At 35.6% G+C, this 12,798-nt stretch overlaps 2 protein-coding genes across 2 annotated transcripts; one reads left to right on the top strand and one right to left on the bottom strand.

Annotated features, from left to right (window-relative positions):
- The first annotated feature begins 843 nt into the window (after positions 1–843).
- LOC107825180 (homogentisate solanesyltransferase, chloroplastic) lies at positions 844–7,552 on the top strand. Its single transcript, XM_016652007.2, has 10 exons — positions 844–1,191; positions 1,930–2,051; positions 2,133–2,279; positions 2,449–2,674; positions 4,097–4,170; positions 5,028–5,120; positions 5,620–5,737; positions 5,863–5,925; positions 6,856–6,888; positions 7,134–7,552. The coding sequence occupies exons 1-10, from the start codon at positions 958–960 to the stop codon at positions 7,206–7,208; spliced, it is 1,185 nt and encodes a 394-aa protein (XP_016507493.1). The 5' UTR covers positions 844–957; the 3' UTR covers positions 7,209–7,552.
- Positions 7,553–7,866: 314 nt separating this feature from the next.
- Positions 7,867–12,220, bottom strand: LOC107825178 (IQ domain-containing protein IQM6-like). The gene is made up of 9 exons (XM_016652006.2): positions 11,976–12,220; positions 10,633–11,159; positions 10,429–10,543; positions 10,269–10,334; positions 10,091–10,179; positions 9,907–9,994; positions 9,268–9,507; positions 9,072–9,173; positions 7,867–8,767 (listed from the first exon to the last, which is right to left on the bottom strand). Exons 2-9 carry the CDS (start codon positions 11,094–11,096, stop codon positions 8,081–8,083), a joined length of 1,851 nt encoding a protein of 616 aa, XP_016507492.1. The 5' UTR covers positions 11,097–11,159; positions 11,976–12,220; the 3' UTR covers positions 7,867–8,080.
- Positions 12,221–12,798: the final 578 nt, after the last annotated feature.

Here is a 12,798-nt window from a genome sequence, read left to right as displayed (position 1 = left end):
CCAGATGGCTCCGTATGAGGTCTTATATGGGAAGCGATGTTGTTCCCCAATTAGTTGGTTTGAGTCTGGTTAGGCTAGGTTATTTGGCACAGACTTGGTTTGTGATGTTTTAGATAAAGTGAAATTAATTTAGGAGCGAATTCGTACAAAGCAGTCCAGGCAGAAGAGTTATGCTGATAGGAAGGTTCGTGATGTGACTTTTATGGAGTGTGTATCGTGAACCATGTTCACAACAAAGAAAACCGGACAAAATTTAAAGAGAACATGAAATATGCATAAACAATTGATATAAGAAGAAATATTTATTATCAGCTAATAATCGAGACCATAAAATAAAATAATAATAAAAAACATATTTCAAAGTTTTCATTTAGCATCAAGCTTTAATAAAACCAAGTGAGATTTTAATTTTAATCGTGAACATTATATTGAAACTAAAATAATATAACAATATTAGGTGATCAACCAAGCAATAATTATTTGATCCTACTTGTCTGGGCGGCTTCCCGTAGTATCGTACGAGTCGATTTAACCTCATTACATTAAGTAATAATTAATTACCTTCATGATTGGAGATATTACCCTCGTTACATTAGCAATAAGTATTTGATCCTACTTTTCTTCCTCCAACTCAATAATGGTGAAGCTTTAAGAACCTAAACAAATATAACATTTTAAAAGAATTTCTTTTTTAAAACTCTACATTCGGTCAAATAAGTCCTAATTTACGCCAAATAAAAGGAAGCAACAAAATAAAATGAAAGAGGTGTTTTGGGCAAAGAGGGACTAGAGAACCATTTGTTGCATTATAAGGGAGGGAAACAAAAATACAAGAAAGTGAAAGGGTCAGCAAACACAAATAACTACCAAAGCAAAAATTTGGAATTTGGAGCACCACTGAAGATGTACTGAACGGACAAGGTCCATCTCTCCTCCAACTATTTTTAGCATCTGGGGATGGAGCTGGCTTGTTCATCTTGCTCTTCCCTTCGATTTTCATCTGTTTTAACTCACCAAGATACTGCTGCTTCCCGCTACAGAAAGTTACCACCCACTTCACCTTCTTGTAAAGCTGCTAATTTTGTGCTCAAATCTTCCAAGAACTTGTCATCTTCAGCTGGATTGCACATTGGCTACACAAACTTTTCAAAGACTGTTTCATATAGAAAATACAGGCACATTTCCATCCGGGTATGTTTAATTTCACTATTTAATGGTATAGAATTGAGATTATTTCAATAATATGGTGTTTTTTTCATATCTTTCATTAGTTGAAATATATATGGGGTGGTCAAGTTCTTGCGTTAATTGTAGGTCCCAAATGACTAAACAAGTGAAATTATTAATTAGCATTTTCTTGCTAACTTTTCCAGCTTAGTTTGGTATTGTTGATGGGGGAGGACTCTGGTAAATTTTCTGCAGTAAAATGATTCTTTTTAGTTTCATATTTATGGTATTATTCAAATACAGTAACAAACAGCTTGGAAGGATAAAAATAAGAAATCGATAACTCTTTGACAGATTCCAACCTCTCAAGTAAAGAACTGATACAGATTATGAAAAAACAAAATTTGATACCTGAATACTCGGTTTGTTAACCTGCTGCTCCGCTGACAAAGTGAATGTAAAAGGAGTTGCAGTTACACCCTATATCCTCCTGAAGATGACAAGACTAGATTTACCAAGTGCAGCTTTTCAAAATTTTGACAGCTGCATTATCTTGTGGAACAATGTCATCAGCTCAACTTTATATCACTTGCTTAAATACGTTGGATGAATTATCTATCTTATGAAACACTAGTTATTGATGGAAAACATGTATATGCATATAACAATCAACATAGATAAAATATTCTGACAAGGGGTAATGGGTATCACTAACTTGAAATATTCAATTAACATCATTTTCATGAAAGATAACATTTCCAGGCATGCTCTCAAGTTGGTACTGCTGGATCTGAACCAGTATTGGATAAGCTTTCACAATTTAAAGATGCCTTTTGGAGATTTTTGAGGCCCCACACTATACGTGGAACAGCATTAGGATCCCTGTGAGTGTTTATTATGAGTGAACACTTTGGTGAACTTGCAACAGGCACATCTAACTTGGTTCGACTTGATTTCTTTGGCAGCTCGTTGGTTACAAGAGCGTTGATTGAGAATCCAAATCTAATCAGGTGGTCATTGGCAATGAAGGCTTTTTCTGGTCTGATTGCTCTAATATGTGGAAATGGTTATATAGTGGGCATCAATCAAATATATGACATTGGCATTGACAAGTAAGTGATTGTTGAGTGGGAGTATTTGTTAGGTATTGATGGGTAGATTTTTTGTTTTGTAACTTTAAGTTACAGACTCTTCATGCATGATGGGCATAATGAATCGCAACTTGCCTGTTCCATTTTTCCACAATAAGATAATGCAATTAATTTTTCACAATGCTTGCAGGGTAAACAAGCCATACTTACCCATAGCAGCGGGAGATCTTTCAGTTCAGTCTGCATGGTTCTTGGTGCTATTGTTCGCTATGGCTGGCCTTCTTATTGTTGGGATTAATTTTGGCCCCTTCATTACTTCTCTTTACTGTCTCGGTCTCTTTCTAGGTACCATTTATTCAGTCCCCCCATTTCGCATGAAGAGATTTGCTGTCGTAGCGTTCTTAATAATTGCCACGGTATGCTTGTTTCTCTATGTATTTGTTTGCTTCTTATATCTTCTTCAACAGTTGTGCGTAAAACTATCTGAAATAGTCACTTACATCCATACATCTTGCTTTGTTGATTTACTGAGAAGTTCTGCATGTGCTGAAATACCTCCACAGAAGAAGCTTTATGCTTGAAATTGTATCTGGATACTCTCTTGCAAATCTGCACTTTCCCCGGGACACTCTTTTCTTTTTTGCATTTCGTTAGACTTCTTGAATTTATCTACTACTTAGACTTGGAGACTCAAGAAAAGCACTATGGCATCGTGAGAAAAAGGGAGCATGATACAGTTTGTATTCACATGAAGCGTAGAAGGTGTAGGGCAGGTGATGGTAGTGTGTTTAGTGCCCAGTACATTATTTCTCTTCTTTTGCCTTTTAAAATAATTTTTTGCCACTTGTTTTTAGAGAAGATAGCCAGTTGAACATGACTGGTAGCCAAGTGTTAGTTTGAACCTGGTGGCTAGCTACAGTCGGTATAGCTGTCAGCTTAAGTGCAATGGGGTTAGTGTACCATTTTGGCAGTGGAAAATTTCTTCACCTGGAAGCCGATTGTAAGCATGGCTTGTAGGATTTCTATGCTTGGTGATGGTGGTCCGAGGGGCATGACCACCTGTGTTACCCAAAGTTGTCTTTCTCCTTGCTTCCGTGTTTAAATAGCTCTTGCTCTCTGTATCAATTTCAGACCATAAATCAAAAGAGGGGCATTTTACCAAATTGACTCCAATCCAATGTTACCATCTTTGAATTAGGATTTCTAACAGCTTCTACCTGTGACTGCTAGAGGCATTTTGTAATAGCAACCACTATATTGTATCTTGGCCCACACTTACTGTCATTACTAAGGTATTCTTGTAGCTGTTCATAATTGCATTTAAAGATGTCCTCATCATTAGTCGTAAGCAGTTTAAATTATGGAACCCCCTAATCTTATAATGTTTCAAACCATATCCTATTCTATGGCTTAATCTTCCTTTCTATCAAGAATTATTTAGTGGAACCTTCCATTACCGTCAATAAGACTAAAGAAAGAAAGTTGACCCCAGTTTCTGGAGTAGTTATCAACATTGGAAATATAGTATAGAGCTATCTGGCAGATTCTAAGTTTGTCACTTTTGGTTATGTTGGAAAATGAGGAAGTGCTGATTAACAATTCATTTTATATTTTTCAATCCAGACATAATTACTCTATCATTCATAACAAGTCTAACATCTTTTCACAATTCTAAATGGTTGATGTAGTGCAGTTATTCATTGCATTTTAATGTTTGGTGGTGCCAAACAATTTTAGTGTTTGGTGGTGCACTGTATCTCTTTGCATGGGCCAATAAATATCACCTTCAATTAAGAATATAATAATTAAAAGGATTCAAGAATTGATATGCATTGCAGGTACGCGGTTTTCTTCTTAATTATGGTGTGTATTATGCCACAACAGCTGCTCTGGGGCTAAGCTTTCAGTGGAGGTGAATCCTTTTCTGCTACACACTTTATTTCTGTGGAAAGATACATTTGCCTTTTCTCCATCTCTATGTTATTTATCTAACTAAAGAAACAAAGCCTGCCTATTTAACATATAAACTTGCATAGAGGAAGGTAAGTTTCTTTCAAAGCTAAAAAAGCATTAATTTATATATGAGAAAGCAAACACACCCCAGCACAGGCCAACTTTCAAATCTCTTCCTCATGTTTTTAGAAGCCATTTTGCTCTTCTTGTGGGAGATCAGACCAATTATATGGATGCAGCCGCTATACTGAAAGGTAGTCAAGGGCTTAAGTAATACTTGTTGGCATTCTAAATAAACAAAAAGTAGAAAAAACATCTATCTAAATTCACACTTTGGCACCCAAATTATTAAATAGCAGTGCAGGAGTTTTAACTCTCATTGTTGATCTTCTCCCTTGCATGCCTGTGAAATGAGACATGGAAAAGTAAACATACAGAGTGTTTCTATACTTACTTTTTCTCAACAAAAAAGAAAAAAGAATCTTGATACATTTGTTCACCGGATGAAATCCCAGAATTTAACTCGAACTATTCTTTTGCACTTCCAATATGAAGTTTGCATATACTAATTTGAGCCAAAATAATGAGTGAGCTGGTTTGGTTATCCAAAAATTAGATGGTAAGGATGCCTCTTTCCGGGTCTCAATTCCTCCCAGCCCCTTTCTAAAGCTAAATTAAGAAAAGAATAGTGGTAAACAAAAGATCAAATTTTCAACTTAATTGCAGTACATTATCAGTTTTACTGACTGAATTAACTTTTCTTGTATATTTTTGTTATTGATAATCTGAGTTAATAATATACCTTTTCACCTGCAGCTCACCTGTTGCATTTATTACCACTTTCGTGACTTTGTTTGCACTGGTCATTGCCATCACCAAGGACCTACCAGATGTGGAGGGTGACCGCAAGTAAGTTTTGTTATAAACTTTAAACAATTTTGCTACTTCGTTCCCTTATTTCAGTGGGAAAAGTTTTTACTAAGACTGGGAATTTTACTTCGATGTAAAATTTTAACTGCTTATACCTGTTGTGAATCTATTTCTCTCAACCCATGTATCCTTGAATTCTGTATTTTGGTTATAACTTTCACGTGATTCGTCCTGTACCTCATTGCTGATAGGCATTTCTTCGACTGTCTCATATTTACTGAGAAGAAACTATTTCAAAATCTATTATTATTGAAAAATTATTATAGTTATCTGTTAGAATGTCTAGATTTGTGATGGAAACAAGAAGAAGAATGTGTCTAGAATCAATCTATATGATATACTATTGCAGGTAGAGGATATTCCTACTAGATTAAAACTGCTGTATAAGGAGACCCTCTTGGGTAGCGTCAACACCTACAGAGTTCATAACTGTTGACATCTACAGAATTCGTCCTTTTCATTTCATGTTCTTATCTAGGTTTCAGATATCTACCTTGGCAACGAAGCTTGGTGTGAGAAACATAGCGTTCCTTGGCTCTGGGCTTTTGTTGGCAAACTACATTGGTGCTGTAGTTGCTGCAATTTACATGCCCCAAGTGAGTTCATTTTTCCATATAGGTTGTTTGATATTTTACTTTTGTTGGCATTTTCTGAAATCCTGATTTTTCCTCTCTGCCGGTAATGATTAATAGCATCATTCTCTTTATTGAACTCGTTACAGGCATTCAGGAGCAGCTTAATGATACCTGTACATGCCATCTTGGCATTGTGTTTAGTCTTCCAGGTACTTAGTTTAAGATTTGAGTCTAATCATTATTGTGGCAGAGTGAGACTTACTTCCACAGTGCTCAATCATTTGGTTCTCAAACTCGCCGCGAATGTGTTGGAAAATTTATACTTGCCTTCAATTTTTTCTGATTCCCATAGACTTAAAAACCTAACCATTACTTACTAAGTGATATGAGTAAAGTTGCCAATGACATGGAATATGCTTGGTTGCTATAATGATGGCCTAAAAGTCTGAGAGTACCATATATTCCGGTTATTTTCATTTGTCCCATAATCGGTTCATCTTTGCTAATTGGTTAAGCCTGTATGCTGAATGTTAATGTGAAGAGACCCCTTTTTATTTCTACTCTGTGAGATCAGAGCATTTCTTCAGTTAGTCAAGAGTATGAATAAATGCATGAGACAAGTATTGTCAACTCTTACGAGCATTGCGTTGAGATACCATTGCAGAATATACTCTTCAACTATGTGTAATTTTTAAATTTTTGGTACATCTTGAAGAAGACCTTTATTGCCAAACTGCCACTCTTTTGTATCATGTTTGTTGTTATACACAAGGAAAATGTTACTTATGAAACTTGACCAATGATAGGATTTGCGTATCATATTGTTGTAGATTCTAAACTACAGTTGGAAAGTTACCTGAAGTTCCTCTATTTACTGTATTTAGTTTGGGAAGTTGCATCATACATTTGGCTTATCTCAGACTTAAGAAACTCGGTAAATGCCAAAGGAAGAATAAATAGGTTCTGTGCCCTCACAGTAATGTTCATAATGTTTTATCAATTATATTTGGGGATAATAGTACTGTGTTTGCTACTTCTTTGCCAGTCAAGCTGTGGTTTCAAGTAAGTGATTGGTTTCCGTGTTTGGAGTCTAGAAACTTTTCCTCAGACATGTAAAACGGTTTGTTATCTATTTTCAGGCATGGTTGTTGGAAAAAGCGAATTACACTAAGGTAATTTTAACGCAGTTTTGCATGAGTGTGGCTGTTATCCCAAGATTATGTTTATTCTGATGGTAAAAAACTATAATCAAGCATTTATCTCATTAATCACTTTATACAATTTCATAGTGTCTTTCTTTGCAAAAGAAAATAGATCACTAAAGACTACGAAATTGCTGGCTATTTATAATAATGTTGTAAGTTATTCTTTTACTTCCCCAGTGAGTCTGATATTTGCATTTTGTAATTTTTTGCAGGAAGCAATCTCAGCATACTATCAATTCATATGGAATCTCTTCTATGCTGAGTACCTTATCTTCCCTTTCATCTAACAAATACTCGAAAAAAAGTTTTTGTTCTGTAGCCTTTATCTTTTCAAGTAGCAGCCAGAAGGCAGGGGGGATATCAAAGTGACTATACAGACTTTGGAAGTTGTTTATTTCTACCATCTGCTGGACAAAGGAAAAGTGTGTAGAAAAATGCCAGTTCTGTGTTAGGTTTTGCAAGCCACATAGGGATGCTGGAGTAGAGAATTTCTTTATGCATTTTGATTCAATTGTAGTATATTTCTAGGGCTGGGACATTCATCGATCAATCGAAGAATGAGTTTTAGTCATTTTTTAATTGTTATTGAATAAGAATGTTGTATGAAAATCAGCAGATGCTGTTACCCTCACTTTCAGTTTTGTCTATGTACAGCAATAGTACTGCATCTCAAGAGTTAGAATTTTTCATATGCTCAATACGGAATGATTATGTCATTTGAATCCAGGAATTCCGACGTTCCAAGATCCTTAGTAAAATAGTGTTTACTAAAAGAGTTTAACTTCTATAATATTTAAAGTCAAATCACTTATATGAAGTAATTGCAGGTAAAATTCTGTAATAAGCATTAATTGATAACCTGATAAAAATGGTAATTACTTGCTGTAACGGATTAAAATTCATTGACAGTGTTAGAATAAACAAAGGTGTAATCAGATGAACACAGGAAGACAATTCGAGAGACTTTATTAATCTTTTTCTTCTGTATAATGTACAAAAGAATGGGATAAAGAATGGCTACATCTTGCTTCATGGGAGTTGTAAAGAATTAATCAATCAATCAAATACACCTAAAATATCCTAAACTAGTTAGGAAGAATGTTGTAAGAATCATTTTTTATCCTCCTAACTAATAATCACTCTACTAATTCAGAATATACTAGTGTTCAGAACCTGGAGGTCTCTTGTCCTCAGTTGCTTCTCTAGAAAAAAGTGTACAAGTATGAAGTCGCCCAGATTTGAATGCAGATCTTGGAGACAATTGCACCTCCTCCATAACGCGAAATTGGAGCTCTGATGGATAGTCCCTCATACATCCTATCCGAGGTCCAGCTCCTGTACTCCATTTGCATGATAATTGATTAGCCAACTGATATGACTTCATTCTTTTGTGTGAATTTATTCTCTTCAAAATCTTCTCTTTTGGGATAGGTTCTCCATAGTCTTCTTCATTTTCATCAAATAAGTTCTTCTTTGAAACTGACAACTCTGTATCTGATAAATATTCTTCTGCTGTTTCGCATCCATCTGCAGGAGTTTCCACTGACTGCTGCATGCTCTCCTTTGGTCCTTCCACTTGTCCTGCCTTCTTGAACAGCTCAAGTATGCCTTCTTTTACTGGTATTTCTACTGCAATTTGGGGTCGGGATCGTCTCGACAATGGTGCCATTGAACTCTCTGCGTCCTTGCAATACTTTCTAGTAGAATCTGTCTTCTCCCTGTCTGAGCTTTTGGCGTTGCTCTCTTCACTACATTTGGTGAAATCTGGTGCCGATAAACTATTACGCAGACTGGAACCACTCTCTTTCCTTATAAAAGGTGCTTCTTCCCCATCACTGGGCGATTTCTGCAAAATCAGGAGTAGTAAATAAAGCTCAATGTGCTAGCCACAACTTATCTACACTTGATCTTTATCAAAATGGCTGAGAAAGCTATATGCATTAGCCACACGATCAATGTGCAAAACACGATAAATGCTGGAAAGGATTAGGACAGATTGAGAGATGGCATTCCCTTGCATAAATAGTTGTAATGCCAATCCCCAAAACACACAAACTTCAATTGAAAGGAAGACTATCGTGGTGAGCTAGAGTTCTATTTTAGCATAGCTTAAAATTCAATCCTTCAAGGTTGGGGCTGAGGTTTCCTACCTGGATAACACTGATGTCGATATTCTGTTGCTCAAGATACGACATAAATTCTTCAAAATTCTCCTCTGTGGGAAGATAATGTCCACTGTGAGGCCACACCGCCTATTTCGTACAATAAGTTAGATTCATCAATTCTCAGGTCTAAGGAAAAAAAATTGTGACAAAGCTAGGAAAAACCATGGCAATTTCTCTGTACCTTTAGAACACCATCTTCCACCACTAATCTCCCAGCAGACAATGCGGCACCACCAGCCAAAAAACTCGAATGCTGAAAAGTGCCTTTCTGCTTCAATCCGACATACAAGATCTTGGACGCACTTAGCACAAAGATCCACTTGGCATCTTGAGGGCCTCCCCTTGTATCAAGAAGCTTCCCGCTCTGCTTGTAGATGAATTTTCTATCCACCACCACAACTTCATATGCCTCTCTCTCCATCTGTCATTGATTATTCATTACTGGTGAGTTGCATTAAAGATACATTTCCACCTACTCCATGGAGCTTACATAATCACAAGATGTCTGGAAGTAAAATTACATGTTTTTATATCCACCCCAATTAGACAATTTGCTCTAAAAACAGTAACAAAGACATAAATTAAGCATTGTGAACATCTACTGCCCATTTGGCACAGCTCCCTGATTTTAGTTTATTTTTGAAACTGAATTTAGGAATTCCAGCACAGATCCATGCAAAAATAGACACAAGCATAGCAAAACACAAATGTTCAGCACTTCTCACTGATTCAAAGAACATATCCATGCCAAATCTAAACTCTAATTGTCATGTGATAACTCTAAAGGAAATCTATCTCCACAAAATAAGATTAAACTTACCGGACCCAGATACTTGATGCATTGTTGATGAAGTTTTGACCTAGGGCACTTTTCAAGATTTATTTCTTTACCATCACCTATGTCCAACCTGCAAGGCAAATCACGGGCAAAATATTTAGTTCAGCAAAATTAATTGAAGAAAAGTTGTTTGTTTGAATTTCTTGCTAATCATAGGAAACCTCACCAATAAAAGAAGGGTTGTTTACTGTCAGCTTGGAGCCAGTTATTGTAATAAAATTGAAGATTGTGACCATAACGATGCCGGGGATCAATCTGTTTCCACATTGTGAAAGATAAATACAAATCCCACAAATAAGAAAAGTAAATAGTGTTACTCAAACTTTGTTAGGAACGGAACTTACTGCTTCAAGCCAATGTTGTAATGCAAGCTTACAGGCCTTTTCATCTTTAGAGAGACCTTTACCAACCTACAAAACACAGACAAAAAGTACCAAAAAGATCAGTACATTAGGGAAAAGAAAAGATACAAGGATTTTGTAGACAGTAATGTCCAAAGCATACCTTAGCAGCTCTAGTTAATGCTCTTGACCAACGAGAAACAGCAGTTTGAGGTTTCTCAATGTCAAAGAATGATATAGAACTATGCTTGAGTTCAACAGTATCTAATAGCTTCCACCTGTAAATTACATTCAAATCAGGAACCAAAAGGAATAGGCATGCACAAGGCATGAAAAATATCATGCTCGTGTATTTGAACTACCATACCATCTTTGCTCTACTAGAACAGCACAATCTGCTAGTTGCCTACGAGTCCGAAAACTTTTGTATGTCTTCTGCAACTTTAAGGCAGCCCGATCTCTGTGTTCGCCGTATTCTGGTGGCACAATCTGACTATTGATGCTATGCAATTTGTCAGGAGTTTCGTCCCTGCTCCTAAGGCGTTCTGATCTTATCATCATCTTATCTTCCTTATCAAATACAGGAGACTTGAGTGCCAACTTGGCCTCCAATTCCCTCCTTTTAAAACTAAGAGTTCCTTCAATGATCATCTTCCCAGAACCCAAAGATCTCAACATTTTTGACTGTTCAGGAATTTGATTGTCGAAATTTATAGGCTGCAATGCAGTCCTACCGTCACTTCCAAAACTTATCGTTCTCACTAAATACGACTCCAACCTACTATTCAAATCATCCAAGTTGGCAAATGGACAGGAAAACGATATGCCCATCTGCCTAAAATAAGTTTACCAAGATAATTTCTATTCCTAAAAGAATTTCCAAAATATGCAAACCTGCAAAAATAAAGACAAAAGGATTAGAGCATAAGACATTAATCCATCAATGCTTTAAAACTGATCAAGCTTTTGTGATGGAAAAAAAAAGCAGCAGTAGACAGAAGCTCAATTTCAAAGAAAAGCACACTACTAAAGCAAACATAAGAATGTGGTGAACTTTGTTCTTAAAAAAGAAAGAATAATGGAAAACCTAAAGAATCAGAATTTTACAATAGATGCCCGGCATTTCACAAATCTAAAGCATTAGAATTTTAGTTGTCCTTTTGATGAATAGTAACTCAACCAAAAACCCAGCTTATCTGGTCTTGAATCTCATATATAAAAAATTACAAATGAAAAAACTAATCACATTTTTTTTGGCTGAGAACAGGCATTTATATAATTATTAGAAGACTAATCACATTAAAACTTGCAAACCCCAGGTCATCTGTTTCAGTGTTAGGGTAGAATGGAGTTCCGAATTTTGACTTAGATATCAATATAGGATTTTTATTGAATTCAATCATATACCACCATTTGAATGCCTTGAAAACATCATCTGAACCATTTGCATATTTCTGTGAAAATAGCAAGGAATGGGAAGAAAAAAACACACAAAAGAACATAAGGCCATAGAAAATGGAGAATGTGAATTTTTCTCAAACGCTCAAGGAAAGGTTTAAGGCAAAACAAAAATCTGATCTAATAGGATAAAAACAAATGCAAAAACTGAAACAGAATACAATGTTAACAAAATGCAATCTTTTTAACACCTAGCAGTTAGCACAAAGAAAAACAAAAATAATGACATGAGAAAAGGGTACAACTTTTTACCTTACACAATAGATATGACAATGACAAATTTGTCAGATTCTAAAGGAAAGATTGAATCTTGAAAAAGCAATGAGAATGGAGAGGAAGAAAGAAAATGGAAGAAAGAGTTTAGTTGAGAAAAAAATGTGGGGTTTTGAGAGAAATTTGGGAGCTTATTTTCTTAACAAGAATGGAGTGACTGACTCTAGGAAGTAGGAACACTGGTTGGTGAATAGTGATGTACGTTAGCTGTCCTTTGCCTATTCAATCCAACAAATAAACCATAGTATATATATTTATAAGGGAAGGTAGAAACAACAATCCAACAAATGACAGAAAATAAGGGAGTGTAACAGATAGATACTTTTCCAACCACGTGTTCTTCTGCTTCACTACATAACGAAGTTTCACATGAAATTTACACTAACAATATGAAATTTTATTTGATTTACTAGCTGCTTGTGTTTAAGTCGATTCTGGGAATTGATGATACTGTACTGTGTGGACAGGAACGAGTTTTTGCTAACTTAATTTTTGTTTTGATAATATTATATTATAATCTTTTAGTCCCAAGTATTTTATTTGGAGATTTTAAATTTAATTTCAACTATCCGACTCTATTTGTTCCATTTTTAGTCAACATAATTATCTTGATATGAATAAGCTATGGCATACAGTGTTGCATAAACTGATTCGAACATTGCTAAAGTATCATAGTCTCTATAATTATTGGGTTCGTTTTTCTTCTCTTTCTTATATTTCTTCTTCTTTAGCTTGATGCTTATCATCAGAACTTGCAAATGAAGGAAAGGATAATCAATGTCGAACACCACTTGACTTGGAC

The sequence above is a fragment of the Nicotiana tabacum genome, chromosome 4 (assembly GCF_000715075.1).
Source record: "Nicotiana tabacum cultivar K326 chromosome 4, ASM71507v2, whole genome shotgun sequence".
Taxonomy (NCBI): Eukaryota; Viridiplantae; Streptophyta; class Magnoliopsida; order Solanales; family Solanaceae; genus Nicotiana; species Nicotiana tabacum.
Note: the sequence above shows the minus strand (reverse complement) of the source record. Positions and strands in the feature narration are given on the sequence as shown.

Coding starts and splice junctions, on each gene's coding strand:
- LOC107825180 (XM_016652007.2), top strand. CDS start 958: ATGGAGCTGGCTTGTTCATCTTGCTCTTCCCTTCGATTTTCATCTGTT. Junction 5,121..5,619: donor GATGTGGAGGGTGACCGCAA/GTAAGTTTTGTT, acceptor GTTCTTATCTAG/GTTTCAGATATCTACCTTGG. Junction 5,738..5,862: donor CTGCAATTTACATGCCCCAA/GTGAGTTCATTT, acceptor AACTCGTTACAG/GCATTCAGGAGCAGCTTAAT.
- LOC107825178 (XM_016652006.2), bottom strand. CDS start 11,096: ATGGGCATATCGTTTTCCTGTCCATTTGCCAACTTGGATGATTTGAAT. Junction 9,174..9,267: donor TGGAAGATGGTGTTCTAAAG/GTACAGAGAAAT, acceptor TGTACGAAATAG/GCGGTGTGGCCTCACAGTGG. Junction 8,768..9,071: donor TCGACATCAGTGTTATCCAG/GTAGGAAACCTC, acceptor CTGATTTTGCAG/AAATCGCCCAGTGATGGGGA.